The sequence below is a fragment of the Scylla paramamosain genome, chromosome 24 (genome assembly GCF_035594125.1).
Source record: "Scylla paramamosain isolate STU-SP2022 chromosome 24, ASM3559412v1, whole genome shotgun sequence".
NCBI classification, from domain to species: Eukaryota; Metazoa; Arthropoda; class Malacostraca; order Decapoda; family Portunidae; genus Scylla; species Scylla paramamosain.
Window position 1 is genome coordinate 7455001 of NC_087174.1, and position 14493 is coordinate 7469493.

The 14493-nt window shown below is 41.0% G+C and overlaps 1 protein-coding gene across 1 annotated transcript in view; it reads left to right on the forward strand.

Annotated features, from left to right (window-relative positions):
• LOC135112680 (uncharacterized) overlaps positions 1–14493 on the forward strand; it is a 54811-nt gene that overhangs the window by 36443 nt on the left and 3875 nt on the right. The window contains exon 3 of the mRNA XM_064027329.1: positions 11278–14236. Coding sequence (XP_063883399.1) covers positions 11278–14236 — 2959 coding nt within the window. The remainder of the gene's footprint in view (positions 1–11277; positions 14237–14493) is intronic.

Below are 14493 nucleotides of genomic sequence, written 5' to 3' on the forward strand. Positions count from 1 at the left end.
TTCGTTTATCTGTTTCCTTTCTCTCTCTCATGTTATTTTCGTAATTGGCTACTTTTCTCCCCCCTCTCTCTCTCTCTCTCTCTCTCTCTCTCTCTCTCTCTCTCTCTCTCTCTCTCTCTCTCTCTCTCTCTCTCTCTCTCTCTCTCTCTCTGTCAGCCACTCCACTCTTTATCATCATCTTGTTCTTCTTCTTCTTGTTCTTCTTGTTCTTGTTCTTGTTCTTGTTCTTCTTGTTCTTGTTCTCCTCCTCCTCCTCCTCCTCCTCCTCCTCCTCCTCCTCCTCCTCCCTGCGTACCTTTGCCACTCCTCCTTTTAATGTTCTCCCTACCACTCCTCCATCTCCACCTCTCTCCTCCTAGAGGCATGAATCACAGCCTCACCTGCAGGAGCTAATAAGGTGTTCAGGTGAGATGTTGGTAGGTAAACTTTGGTCCTCCTGATGTAGATAGATAGATAGATAGATAGATACATACATACATACATACATAAATAGATAAATAGGTAGGTAGGTACAATAGGTAATTAAAGAGAGAGAGAGAGAGAGAGAGAGAGAGAGAGAGAGAGAGAGAGAGAGAGAGAGAGAGAGAGAGAGAGAGAGAGAGAGAGGTAAGTAGTTAGGTGGATAGATACATAGATAGGTAGAGATAGAGATAGATAAAAGATAGATAAAATGACAGAGAGGCGGACAAGCAGACAGACAGACAGGCAGGCAGACTGATAGACATACAGACAGGCAGACAGACTGACAAACTCACAGACAGGCAGACAGACACACAAACAGATAGATAGATAGATAGATTTATTGATGACTAAAGCAATGTTCACTAGGCAGACATGCGCTAAATTATTCCTGTAACATTTATGGACATTTGTAACTCTGAAAAACACAGGGAGATTTGGGGATAATTGGAGGTGAGGTGGTAATGAGCAGGTGTAGTTTTGAGTTAGGTTAGAATGTTAGGGAGGAGAGAAAGTGTGTAATGGAAGGGAATCAGTTATTTTATTTATTTATTCATCTTCTTTTTATTATTTTGAAATTATGAATACTTCTTATGATTTGGGTTGTTTATCAGTTCATTGCTAGTTTGTTTATTTGTTTACTTATGATCTGTCTTGTGTCTGTATGTATTCGTTTATTAATTTTTATTCATTCATTTTTGTTGCATTAGTTACTCTTACCGGTGTTTATTCAGTGTTATCTCTACATCATTAACTAGCTGTTTTCTTATGCCTTTAAAAGATATCACTGATTTACCCCTTTTTAACTTAATCCAGATAGTTGAGAAATTTTAACGTTTTACCTCACTTGACAAATCTAAATACCCATGAATTGATACTGTCTGTCCCTCTCTATTCCATCTATCCTAAGAACTTGGCAGTGTTGATGACTCGGTATCTTTATTGATGAGTAGCGAGAAGTAGACTTGATGAAAGCTTACCTCGACGTGGCGCAAGGCGAGAGGTGTTTGTAAGGTGATGAAACAGTAGCAGAGTATTTCCTATCCCACTTAGTATTAAATTCTTCTTACTCTCTCTCTCTCTCTCTCTCTCTCTCTCTCTCTCTCTCTCTCTCTCTCTCTCTCTCTCTCTCTCTCTCTAGCTCTACGTACGTCCATTTTATCCACTCATCCACCATCATATCCACGCACTCATCCTCTCATCCACTCATCCACGTACTATTCAACCCACACATCCATCAATATACATATCAGCTCATTCACTCATCCATCCATCCATCAGATCATCCATACGTGTCTTTCATCCAGATCTCAAGTCAATCATTGCATCCACTTTATCCACACACAGTCCAGTCCATTCATTCCATCCATTTGTACTCTAACGCATCCATTCATTCATCCACCCACCCCTCACCCATCCAGGCCAGCCAGACATTCCATATAAGGGTGAGAGTAGCGGGTAAACCTCACAGCCTCAATGTCACCCACCTCGCCGCCTTTTTCTTGATTCCGGGAGGGCGCTCTTACGCAGAACCGCTACAATCTCTCTCTCTCTCTCTCTCTCTCTCTCTCTCTCTCTCTCTCTCTCTCTCTCTCTCTCTCTCTCTCTCTCTCTCTCTCTCTCTCTCTCTTCCTACCTATTTACATATCTATCTCTGTCTATCTATCTATATATCTATCTATATCTTTATAATTCTCCGCCATGAATATGAGAGAGAGAGAGAGAGAGAGAGAGAGAGAGAGAGAGAGAGAGAGAGAGAGAGAGAGAGAGAGAGAGAGAGAGAGAGAGAGAGAGAGAGAGAGAGAGAGAGAGAGAGAGAGAGAGAGAGAGAGAGAGAGAGGCTCGTGGTATTTGAGAGAAAACTGTATACATTTTAGGGTAACTTCGCTACAAATCAATTTAGAGTTTAGACATGTCAAATATGAACGTATATTTTTTTTTATGTATTGCTTAATTTATAAGATATATGAAAATAATCACCATAAATTTTCTTTAACTCCAGCAATCTGTATCAGTGTAAGAAAACCTAAGAACTTAATTTATTTGTTATTTCTTTCGTGTTGAGGTCAGTTTGTGTCGTGACTGTAGTGTATACTGACTGACGAGGGTAAATTAAGGAACCAGTTTATATAGATATGTTTTGTATTATTCCCACTACTGTAGTCTTGAGTCAGTGTAGCTCGATCTCTTTATTCTAGTGTTTACTATTCAGTTACTCCGTTTTCTTCCACACAATCCAAAGAAAATGGTAGTTACTAGGGCTACTCTTATAGATTTTTGGTGTTCCTGGTAGTCGGAGCATGTATTCTTGAATATTTCGCTTATCTCAACTGCTTTTAGTATGCTCCAGTGAAAGTATTTCGAATTTCCAAGAGAGTTTTCATGATTACAACGATAGTATAACAAATATTCTGCATCATCAGTTAGAAAAGAGAACCTGGCTAGTCATTTGTGACCTTTTGAAGATGCTCTTTGCGAGAGAAGATTATTTAAAAAATCAAAGGGCTGTGAATGGCTTTGACATTATACCATAAAGTACTGTAAGCTGCAGGAAGTCAGTAGGCACACACTTGACAGACTTCAAAATAAACTAAACGAATGTAGTCAACAGTTCTCCGTCCGTTTTCCTTGTTTATAATTTCAAGTGTAGAAATAATAAGTCTTCACGCTGATAAAAGTACTCATATGCTAAATCATTATTGCTTAGTTTAGTTTTGACCAGTCCACCAGTATTTGAATTGTGGTAACATGGCTCTATTTTGAACTCCTTTGTGTTCTCATAAAGATTTCAGATTCACTCAGCGACTAATAAGACTAATGGGAATGTAAAAAAAAAAGAATAATAAAAATAAATAAATAAATAAAAAATAAATAAATAAAATAGTAGGACTGTTTTTCTTATCAGTGATACAGAATTCTTGTCAAACTAATCATGGACACTCCCTTGAAAACTGCAGTAATCTCCACCAGATTCTGGCAAAAAATAGTCGAGATAAATATTTTTGAATATGCTCTGAATCTGTAGATAAGACGCAGACACTCGCGCGTCCTGACTCATCACATAGGACACCTTGTCTTCCTCCACCTTTTCTTCGGTCTGTTACCTTCGTGTGTGTGTGTGTGTGTGTGTTCAGGTTTTCTTTCTATCTGTCTGTCTGTCTGTCTGTCTGTCTGTCTGTCTGTCTGTCTGTCTGTCTGTCTGTCTACATGTAATTTTCTTTCTGTCTGCATGTCCTTATTTATTTATGCTTTCTTTCTTTCTCTATTTATTTCTAGTTTGTTTATATATTAATATGTATATCTGTTCATTTCAGTGTGTTTCTTATGTTCATAGCGTAAAGTTCTGCCTTAGTGAATTAATGAATTATCTTATGCCAACAAGTAGCGATGACAAACTCCTTAACTGTCCGGACTGGGAAGTGGACTGCATTCTCTTATCTTATATTGTGTATCAGACTTAAGTTGATTTGCTCCCTTCATTGAACCCTGTCTTTGTATTATTATTGACGGTAATGAGAGAGAGAGAGAGAGAGAGAGAGAGAGAGAGAGAGAGAGAGAGAGAGAGAGAGAGAGAGAGAGAGAGAGAGAGAGAGAGAGAGAGAGAGAGACTAATGGTTATGTAGTTTTGTGCCTGTTGTTTCTGATATAGCATTGAACCATTGTCTCCACTATCACCAGCATTGTCTGCCGGCATTAATGATATGATACCACAGTGATTAGCTTCACTTGATGGTGTAAATGTTAATCGCCAGGTTATTATCTTCATTTCATATTCCCCACCTCATTACGGATGCAGTGGAGATAAGAGGTAAGCCCCTTCAAAAGAAATAAAAATACGAAATAGGTAGTTACATTCAGGGAAATGTGAAATTAAAGTACGTGCTTTTATCAGTGTTTTCCTGTTTTGTGATATGTTCTTATATTGTGACCTTCGTGAAATTAATGACCTGAGTCTCTTTTAACCCCTTTTACCGGTGTCTCCGGTGGAGACACCGGAGAGAGAAGAGAGAAAACACAAGTATTACCTCCAGCAGGCGGCGAAGGTTATTTCAGACCCACACGGTGACACAAATCGTTTATTGAATCCGATTGAATCTGGTCAAAACCTGAAGACATACATTAATGATCATAGGCAATATTCTGTATGAATAATTTGTGTAATACAGGTATGATTCTGCACGTTACTTATAGGATAATGTATTCTTACACAGACAGTTGTTACACTTACGTGTTTGGGCCTTGGGGTAATCGTTAAGTAACGCGCATGCCCTTTCTGACAGGTGCTCTAGGTAGGTCTATCTACTTCTGTCTCTGCAGCAACACACGTCCTCCCTGCACGAGTGTTCTCGGCAAAGTGTCCTTATCGTCCTCAGTTACTGCCTGGGTTCCTAGTAACTTTCTACCCTATCCATCGTTATCCATTAGCGACGGCGACGGCCTCATGTCATAACAAGCGTCCTTCATCTCCTTACATCAACAGTACCCTCAACACCGACCGTACAAGGAATTCGCTAACTTAGGCCTCGTCTTGGTCCTCGCCCTAATCTCCAGATCCTTTCCTTTCTCATTAACAAACTCGCTTGCACAACAACAACTTCTTTCACCCGCTTGGCGGTAACAATAAGGTTAATTTCATATTGTGTTAAATAGGCCTAATACAGCGACGTTGTGTTGCTCGTTGTTTAGAGGCTGGCGCCATTATCTATAGCGCTAATGGAAGGAGAGCTGACATAAATCTATCAGTTGACCTCTGAGGCCCTGGGGTCATGAGGGTATCCGTGTGTATGTGTGTGTGAGGGTTAGCTAACCAAGGAATTATTGCTATAAGGCACCGCCTAATTATAGTTCTGTGAGTGTGTGCATATACAGCATAAATAACAATTACCATTAGCAGTATTAATAATTAGCATGGCTCGTAGTTATATCTTGTAAGCTGGAATAGGTGTAGTTAGGTGTCGCCTAGCAGAGGTGATGACATGGGAGGCAGGGTTTGAGGCGCTCTTTGGCACTGAGGGACAGGGAGAGACTACCGAGACCGCGACGCTATAAAAAGTGAAGGAGACAAGGGAAATCGAGTTGAGTCCTTGCGAGTAGAGTTTGCGTGTGAAACTGACTGACTGTCGGTGCGAATGTTTGTCGTCCCTGTGCCTGCCTGTGTGTCGTGCCTGTATTGCACGGTGACGTATATTGTTGTATAATATATGGACATAAGGGAAAGTGTGTTTTCCTCTCTGCTCTGTGTGACTGTTCTCACTGAGAGTGACTGGATGAGTCAGAGCCGAAGCCGTTCCCAGCTGCCCAACAGGTTAAGTCCTTCTCCCAGACACACACGCCCCGAATCTCGCGACGGTGTGAGGCGCCCCTTGCCTGCTGGTGGGGGGGTTCGTTTCAGTATGGTCCTTAGATGGCAGTGCCTTCAAATCGATGCCTCTGTCCTTGAGCGCCACACAGTCTTAGGTTTGCAACATTCGGAGTTGTACTTTAGTCTTCCCCTGCGTAACTTCCTTCACTGCCTCACGTTATTTAATTTACTGCACGTAAATTAATAATACTTAAATTTTACCGACTGCATTATTGTGTGTGTGTGTGTGTGTGTGTGTGTGTGTGTGTGTACTGATAATAGTTTTGATACTGTTGTTTTGTTAGTGACGATAAATAGATTATGAGGTGTGTCTGCAGTGAGTGAATGAGTGAGTGATTGAGTTTTCCTTGGCCAGCCATTCTCTCTCTCTCTCTCTCTCTCTCTCTCTCTCTCTCTCTCTCTCTCTCTCTCTCTCTCTCTCTCTCTCTCATCTTATACACACACACACACACATGTGTGTGTGTGTGTGTGTGTGTCGCAGAGTAAGAAGTGGCAGTTACCATTATTTCTTTTTATCTTTCGAATATTATGAAAAACAGGGAGGAAGGAGGCAGGACAGGATTGGCATCCCTGTGAACTTCTGAGCCGAGGGGGTGACGGAGCTCAAGTAGTGTTTTACGTCCCCCACTAAGGAAGTCTTCTCATGAGACACCAAGCCACTTGATGCTCACGTGAAGAACATGAGTAGTGAAGAGACATGACATTAAATAACGAACTGACAACAACAACAGCAACAACAACGACAAGGAATTTTAAGACACACACACAGACTGCGATAACACGTGTAACTTCCTAAAAGTTACCATGTACCAATAATGTATTCCTTCATTATAATATTAACCACGGTCGGTACTTCGCATTGATTCTCTTTATTTCTGATGTGCTTACTCTTCCTCAGAGAGGCAAATTGATTGGGAACACAAACATAAGCTGGTGCAGTGTGTAATTGTGCCTGGAGGTCCTCGGTGCAGTGGATGTACTCGTATAATCACAAGTGGCAATAATGCCTTTGAAGAGCGAGTTGGTAACGATGTTCTCACAAGTTCACAACAACACTCAGGCAGTGTGCGGCAGTCTCTTATCCTGTTCACTGTTGTGCCGCCCTCCCCTTGTGTCTACACCACCCTCCACCCTCCTGGCCCTCCAACACCTAACAGGACGCCATCTCACATACTCACACATTAGCAGGTCGGTAGAACAAGTACAAAAACCATCGCAGTTTACCCCAGAAATAGAATATTCGTGTAGCCTTGTGAAGTTTATTTTTGTTTACTTTATCTTCACGTCAAGCACCACGGCAGCTCCAGGAGGCTGTGAGGTTACAGTAGGATGTAGAGGCACTGACGGGGGTTCAGTGTAGCATTTAGAGTGATTGATAGAAAGGAAATTGGAAGTGATGTGCTGAAAATATATTAGGTTAAAACACCAACTGGCAACTCAAGGATCGACAGGCAGTGTTTGCGTACTTTTTTTTTTTCCATGTCCTGCTTCGTGAGTAATGCATGTTATCTTGTGGATTTCAATTAATCTTGCACCTCCACACATGTAATCAGCGGCAGTAATATCATGTCATTCACGTCCAGTGCCAGACCCCTACCACTCACTAAGCAGACCTGCCTTATCACAATTTACACGTTTGTGACTCGTCATGTAGTGTCCTCGTGGGTGCGTGAGTGTGATAGGAGTGTGGAGGTCCGGAGTTCCGGGGTGGTGGGAGAACGTGTGTAGCCGTGTTTTTTTTTTTTTTTTTTTTTTTTTTTTTTTTTTTTTTTTTTTTTGTGCCGCCACAGTGCAAGGCGTCTCCAAATACAAGTGTTTTTGTTCATTTGTAAGACATAAGCAGTAACAACGCAGTGACACCATGTGTATATTATTTCAAGGAAGGATTTTTAACGACAGGGGAAAAAAAAAAGTAAACTATGATGTTAAAACATTGTAAGACGAAGGATCTTGGATAAATCTGAGGAAACGTTTTTTTGTTCCTGTTCATAGCATATTGGGTGTACTGCACGCTGAGTACAGCCTGAGGAAGCTTCCCATATATATATATATATATATATATATATATATATATATATATATATATATATATATATATATATATATATATATATATATATATATATATATATATATATATATATATATATATATATATATATATATATATATATATATATATATATATATATATATATATATATATATATATATATATATATGTGTGTGTGTGTGTGTGTGTGTGTGTGTGTGTGTGTGTGTGTGTGTGTGTGTGTGTGTGTGTGTGTGTAAGCAGGAATACATCAGCCTTACTTCTTCATTGCAACGTTTCACCTTTGCAAGCCATGATCAGGCTAAAAAAAACTGATAAAGATTAAATACAAAGACAAAAAGGTGCTACTTTGGTATGCGATCTACATGTTTCATTTATTTATTATGGCTTAAATAAAACATCATATATATATATATATATATATATATATATATATATATATATATATATATATATATATATATATATATATATATATATATATATATATATATATCACACATATACACATTTATTTTAGAAAATAATTTAAATCTTTATGCATTTATTTAAAAAAATCAAATGAAGCAAATTTGAAACAAGTTCACAAATTTTATTAGTGAATTTAACGAACATCAGCTAGAAAAGGAAGAAATAAATCGTCAGAGTTTTTTCTTATATACCAGAAGAAATAATCAATGTACTATCTAAGCCGAAATAATGATAACGAATTTGATGTTACAGTAAATAAATAAATAAAATAAATAAATAAATAAATAAATAAATAACGATGATTACGATGGGCGTGCCGGAAGATAACGATGGGATTCCACGATAACGATATGAGTTTTCACGATAACGATGCGCTTCCACGATAACGATATGAGTTTTCACGATGATGCGATTCCACGTTAACGATGCGATTCCAGTTTAACGATAACGATGCGGGCGTGGCGACAGTTATACGTCATTGAAATCCACCTACCTACATAGGTATTAGGACAAACCCTTCTTCCCTAAGGGTCCACCACAGTCCCGTAGGTGTGAGGGCAGTGACGATGCAACCTTGCAGCGCCTCACACGTTTCGCTATGAACAGTGACCCACCACACACCACTCTCCAACCACTGTCATGAAGTGACCCCTTTTCTCCCCTAAAGGACCCCTCGTACTGCCAGTGTCTGGCGCATGGTGCACAGCGTGCCCTCGTTCATGGCGAGTTGTTCAGCCCGGTGTCATCATAATCAAAGGACCCGTACACACTCTCCACCAGACTCTATAGAAGGAGCCCTTACTCTCCTTAAGAATTTTCCGCAACTTCTCTTTGAATTATGGATTCTAGTGTTTCACGATTTCTTCTTTGTACGTAAAAATAGCGGCAATCTTCACCTTTCTTCAACCCGAACACCCAGGGACCATCAGTTCGTCTTTCATGGTTTCCGTTGTTTTTCACCTCAGCCTCGCTGTCGTTTGATTCAGAAACATGATCTCCTTGCAGCATTCTACCTCTGTTATATTTTCGGCATTCCGCGAACCGCACTTCGTCAATTTGCACTGGCTCTTCTTTACTGCTTACCATTTTTCTACGATTGTTAATAGAAACATTTGCGAACAAATCGCACGACACATATTAAACCAGTCACAGATTGCCTCGGTACCTCTAAATGTCAATTCATGGAACGAATAAAAATAAATAAATAAAAAAATGAAATAAATAAATAAGTAAAAATAAATAAATTAATTATTCTAAAATTTGGCATAGAGAAAGCTTGCAAACTAGTGTTAAATGCAACTGCCTTCGTCTCGTCTGTGACCTCGTTGTAAAACTCTTTAGCTAACATCTGAAGGGTTCTTTAGATATTCAGATGTCAATAAGCAGGTAAAAATCACGGAAGGGAGCGCAAGTCGGCTATCGCGACTGATGTCTGTGTCGTGGGCCGGAATGAAGTGTGCTTTTGCCACATGTAGTAATTTGTTGAGTCGGGATCGGAGCTTCGACACTCGAACAACATTCCACTCATACTTTAGACTTTCTAATCAGACATTCTCTCGAAACCAAGACAAGTGTTTTCCTTGTCTCTTTATAATAAAAGGAAAAAGTATAAATTTGCTTGTTGTAGATCACAATACAAAGTGTAGATCGCATACCAAAACAGCTTCATGACACTTAGACCACATACCGACAAAAATCATAAAACATCAAATTAGTGTGATATATTTTTTATATTTTTGTCTCTACTTAATTTTTATTTATTAATTTTTTTATTTATTTATTTATTTTTTTATATCCTGATGATGCCTTGTGTGAAGGTGAAACGTTACAATAAGTGAAAAAGGAAGTCTGGTGTATCCCTGTTTACTTCACCTATAACTCGAAACCTGTTGTAATATATATATATATATATATATATATATATATATATATATATATATATATATATAGAGAGAGAGAGAGAGAGAGAGAGAGAGAGAGAGAGAGAGAGAGAGAGAGAGAGAGAGAGAGAGAGAGAGAGAGAGAGAGCTGGTTGGCGAAATATTAGAATTACTGTGTGTGTATGTGATTCGGTCGTCTGCTGGTCACCCAGCCAGCCGTTAACTTATGAAAAGAGCTCAGAGCTCATAGTGACCGATCTTTGTGACAGCGAGGTCACAACACCTCGGGTTACATCCCGTACCTACTTGCTGCTAGCTGAACAGGGGCTACACATAAGGGGTTCGCCCACTTGTCTCGCCGCCCCCGGGATTCGAACCCGGGCCTTCTTTGTTGTGAGCCGAGTGTGTGTGTGCTTCCGTCGAATATAGTGACATTTTGTAAATTAAATCACAAGGGAGTCAGTTTTCAGTTTTTTATATGTGTATACGTAAACACACACACACACACACACACACACATATATATACGAGTATATATATATATATATATATATATATATATATATATATATATATATATATATATATATATATATATATATATATATATATATATATATAAGTACGCACAGAGCACATGGCGAGAGAAAAAAAAGAATAAACGTAAGTGAGGTGGCGGTTGTCTCTTATTTCGATTTTTTTTTTTTTTTTTTTTTTTTTTTTTTTTTTTTTTTTTTTTTTTACCACATAGCACGTAGTGTACACCAAGCATTACTGACTTCACACAGCTCCTATGCCTTTATGTACGACATAAATCCTTCAGATCCGCGTCCTTTCTCAATATTCCGCACATATCTTTTTGTAAGAAAAATTAGGTTTACTATCCAAGAGTTGTTCATCCGGTTTGTAAACATTTTATCGTTTTAGGCACTTACAGTTATTGAGTGTAAATAGTTATGATAACGTACTCAAAATAGATTTAAGGTCACTAAATTAGTAAGTTAAATTGTCATAGATGTGTGAGTTTCTGTAGGAATAATTTCACCTTGCAGATCTTCCTCCTTCACCGTCATGCTCAGTTGGCTTAAAAAAGTGTTGGGTCTTCGGAAATCAAGAAACAAGCACTCGTCCAAAGACAGCACCATCTGTAAAAACAGCGACAGGGAGGAGATCGTGGAGTGGGTGGACCAAGGGCTCCATGATTTCCTTGTTCAGGAAAATGATCGAAAAATAGATAATGGATATCCAGTTTTTTTGTTGCCATTATCAACACCGTCTCCTTCACCCCCTTCTCCAGCACCACCACTCGTACGGTTCTCTCCACCGAGGCCGTTTCCTCCTCCTCATTCCCCTTCAACATCACCACCACCACAACTCATACGAAACTCTCCATTAAAACAGTCTCCTCCTCCTCCTCCTCCTCCTCCAGTAGCAGCAGCAGCAGCATCATCACCACCACCACCACTCATACGAAACTCTCCATTAAAAAAGTCCCCTCCTCCTCCAGCATCACCACCACCATCACCACTCATACGAAACTGCCCACCGAAACAGTCTCCTCTTCCTCACCCATCACTACCACCCATACCAAACTCCCCACCTTTGCATCCTCCTCGTCCAACACCACCACTGTTTCAATACTCTCCAAACGCCACGCACACAGAGCAAAATGCTTCCTTGTCTGTTGGCCAGTCTTTGAAGGTGAAGACTCTATCAACAGATCTGCCTCATGCATCACCAGAACCCCAGCCCTCATCGCAAGGAAAGCGGCCATCCCCACTCTCCAATACGCAGACAAGACCTTTATCAGGAACACAAGCTACTTCAAGAGCACCTAACACAGAGAGTCCGCTGGAGGTATCCCAAGACAGAGACCTTTCATTTTCTAAAGCCAGCATTTCCAAAGATACCCAGCATGGTATTCTACCCAGCATGGTATTCTACCCAACAAGATACCCAGCATGGTATTTTGTTTGTGAGGAGGTCAAGGTTAGCCAGACTGACCGACAGGTGGAGGGCGGTGAGGTGATAGGCCCCAAGGTTCACCAGAAGTCGTATCCCAGCTGTTTGCTTGCCACCACGCTCACAAATCACATCGGAGAGCTCGTCACTGTGAAAGGGACGAGATATGTGCGAATTAAGAATAAAGAAGAGGTGCTGATGGTGCCCTTGAATACCGGGCCCAAAGGTGAGGCACCATGCAGGTTGGTGTGGCAGTCTGGCAGGCCGGTACCCCTTGTTGAACTTTGCGACTCTACTTGTGTTAACATTGACGCCTTCTTGTCACCCGGGAGTGAGAGAATGCAAGCAATGGTAGTCTGGCAGCAGAAAAAACCTAACACATGTCTGCAGCTTCTTGACAACACCTACATCTTCCTGGACAGCCGGACTCTCACTTGCCAACAGAAATCATTAAACATCTCTGCTAAAAGACTAAACATTACTTTTGACAGAAAACAAGTCTCAGCAGAAGTAAGTAATGCTGTTGCATTCCAAGAAAATAAAGTGATCTCGATGATTAAATTTCTTCAGTTCTGCCCTGACGAGTTTTATGCCACCGTGTTCAAGATGTTAGAGGGGACGGGCCATGGACGGGTAGTGTACGTGTGTACGTGTCTTTGGATAGGAAGAAGGCCAACCATAGATCACTTGCCAATGCTCGTAAAGAAACAGAATCTGTATAAGAAAATCTCATATGGCCTTTATTCCCCCTCCGACAACATGAGAATTCTCTATTGTGACGTGAACGCTAGTTTATGCCTCATAAAAGGCGCTGCAACAATTAAAGTGGAGGTAGATGGGTCATTGAAGTCTCTAGAGGCAACCCATTTACTTAACCTTGAGCTTGACAAGCTGAAGCAACATGCTCCGGTGCGGGTTAGTGCCCACGTCATGAAGGAGGTGTGTGGTGGAAGGGAGAAGTGGTCAGCTGTCATGATATACCTTCCCAACTCGACAGGTACTGATACATCCCCAACATGGGTTGCAGCAGGGCACAATGCTCCGAACACCAACGAGGGCTGTGCTCTACAAAACACCAGTGGTTCACCCCCACAGAAAGACAACGTCACAAGTAGAGAAGGAGCCAGTATTTCACCCATACAGGGAACTAGCATTCTAGCTGCACTAAATACCAGCGTACCAGCTGAACACAAGGTTAGTGTTCAGTCTTTATCAAAACCAACTATTCCAACTGGAAAAACACAACTGAAGAGTGCCAGCCTTAGTCAACTTTCTTTCTCAACCAATGCACAGGAAGAAAATGCGTGGAGCTCGGTGCTAAAGAGCAAGTACTTGACCTGCTCAGTGATGGCATCGAAACCCAACGCTGCAGTGGTAGTAGGTAATGGAAAAATAATCCTGGTGCTCAGAAGTAATCTTTTTATCAATCAGGTACAGTTGCCTTCATCAGCAAATGTTGAGGCTTTGCTCAAGAAGTACAAAAACTTGGGCGTTATATTCACAGAATCAAGAGAGGAGTTCACAAAATTGGATATCACCATGAAGCATGTGGCACTTGTTGCCTGGGCAGGAAAGAAACCCCTCAACGCCGATGCCATTGCTCAACAGCGGCTATCTGCAATGAAAGCGGCACCGGTCCCTAACCGAAGTCCAACTCCACGTGCTGTTCTCCATGCTGCTTTAAAAGTGGAAGCCAGTTGCTGGATTAAGACAGTGCAAAACAAGAGAGTGACATTATTAGTCCGCAGCAAGCATCTCCCGAAGAGCTGCGGCATTGCTCTCACTAAGCTTGGCAACATGTACCAGGACGGGACGCCGATAACGCTGGCTTCGGCGATGAAGTCAAAAGGACAGTTTTGGCATTGTGAGCTTCGTATAGAAGATGGCGGAAAGCAACTGACGGTTCCTTTGGCCTGGCGCGGCAAGAAACCAGCAACTGACGCCTTGCCGGGGACCTCTACAAGCCAGCCTCGCCAGGCACTCAGCACTGGCGATTTGAGTGACATCCCCAATAGACACCTGTTGACGCCGCCCCTTTCATCTTGTAAGGTAAGACATGCATTTACTTTAAATGTGAGACAAGAATACTTAGACGCGCAGTGTGTGTGTGTGTGTGTGTGTGTGTGTGTGTGTGTGTGTGTGTGTGTGTGTGTGTGTGTGTGTGGGGAGAGGGCGTGGCGATCGCTAAGGAAGTCCTCTTCCTTCTCCCCTCATTTTTTTTCTCTCTTCTATCCAAAATAAATGAAGCAAATAAAAAAAAAAAAATGGAATCAGCAAGGCCAACACGGCACAAACTGTATCATGGG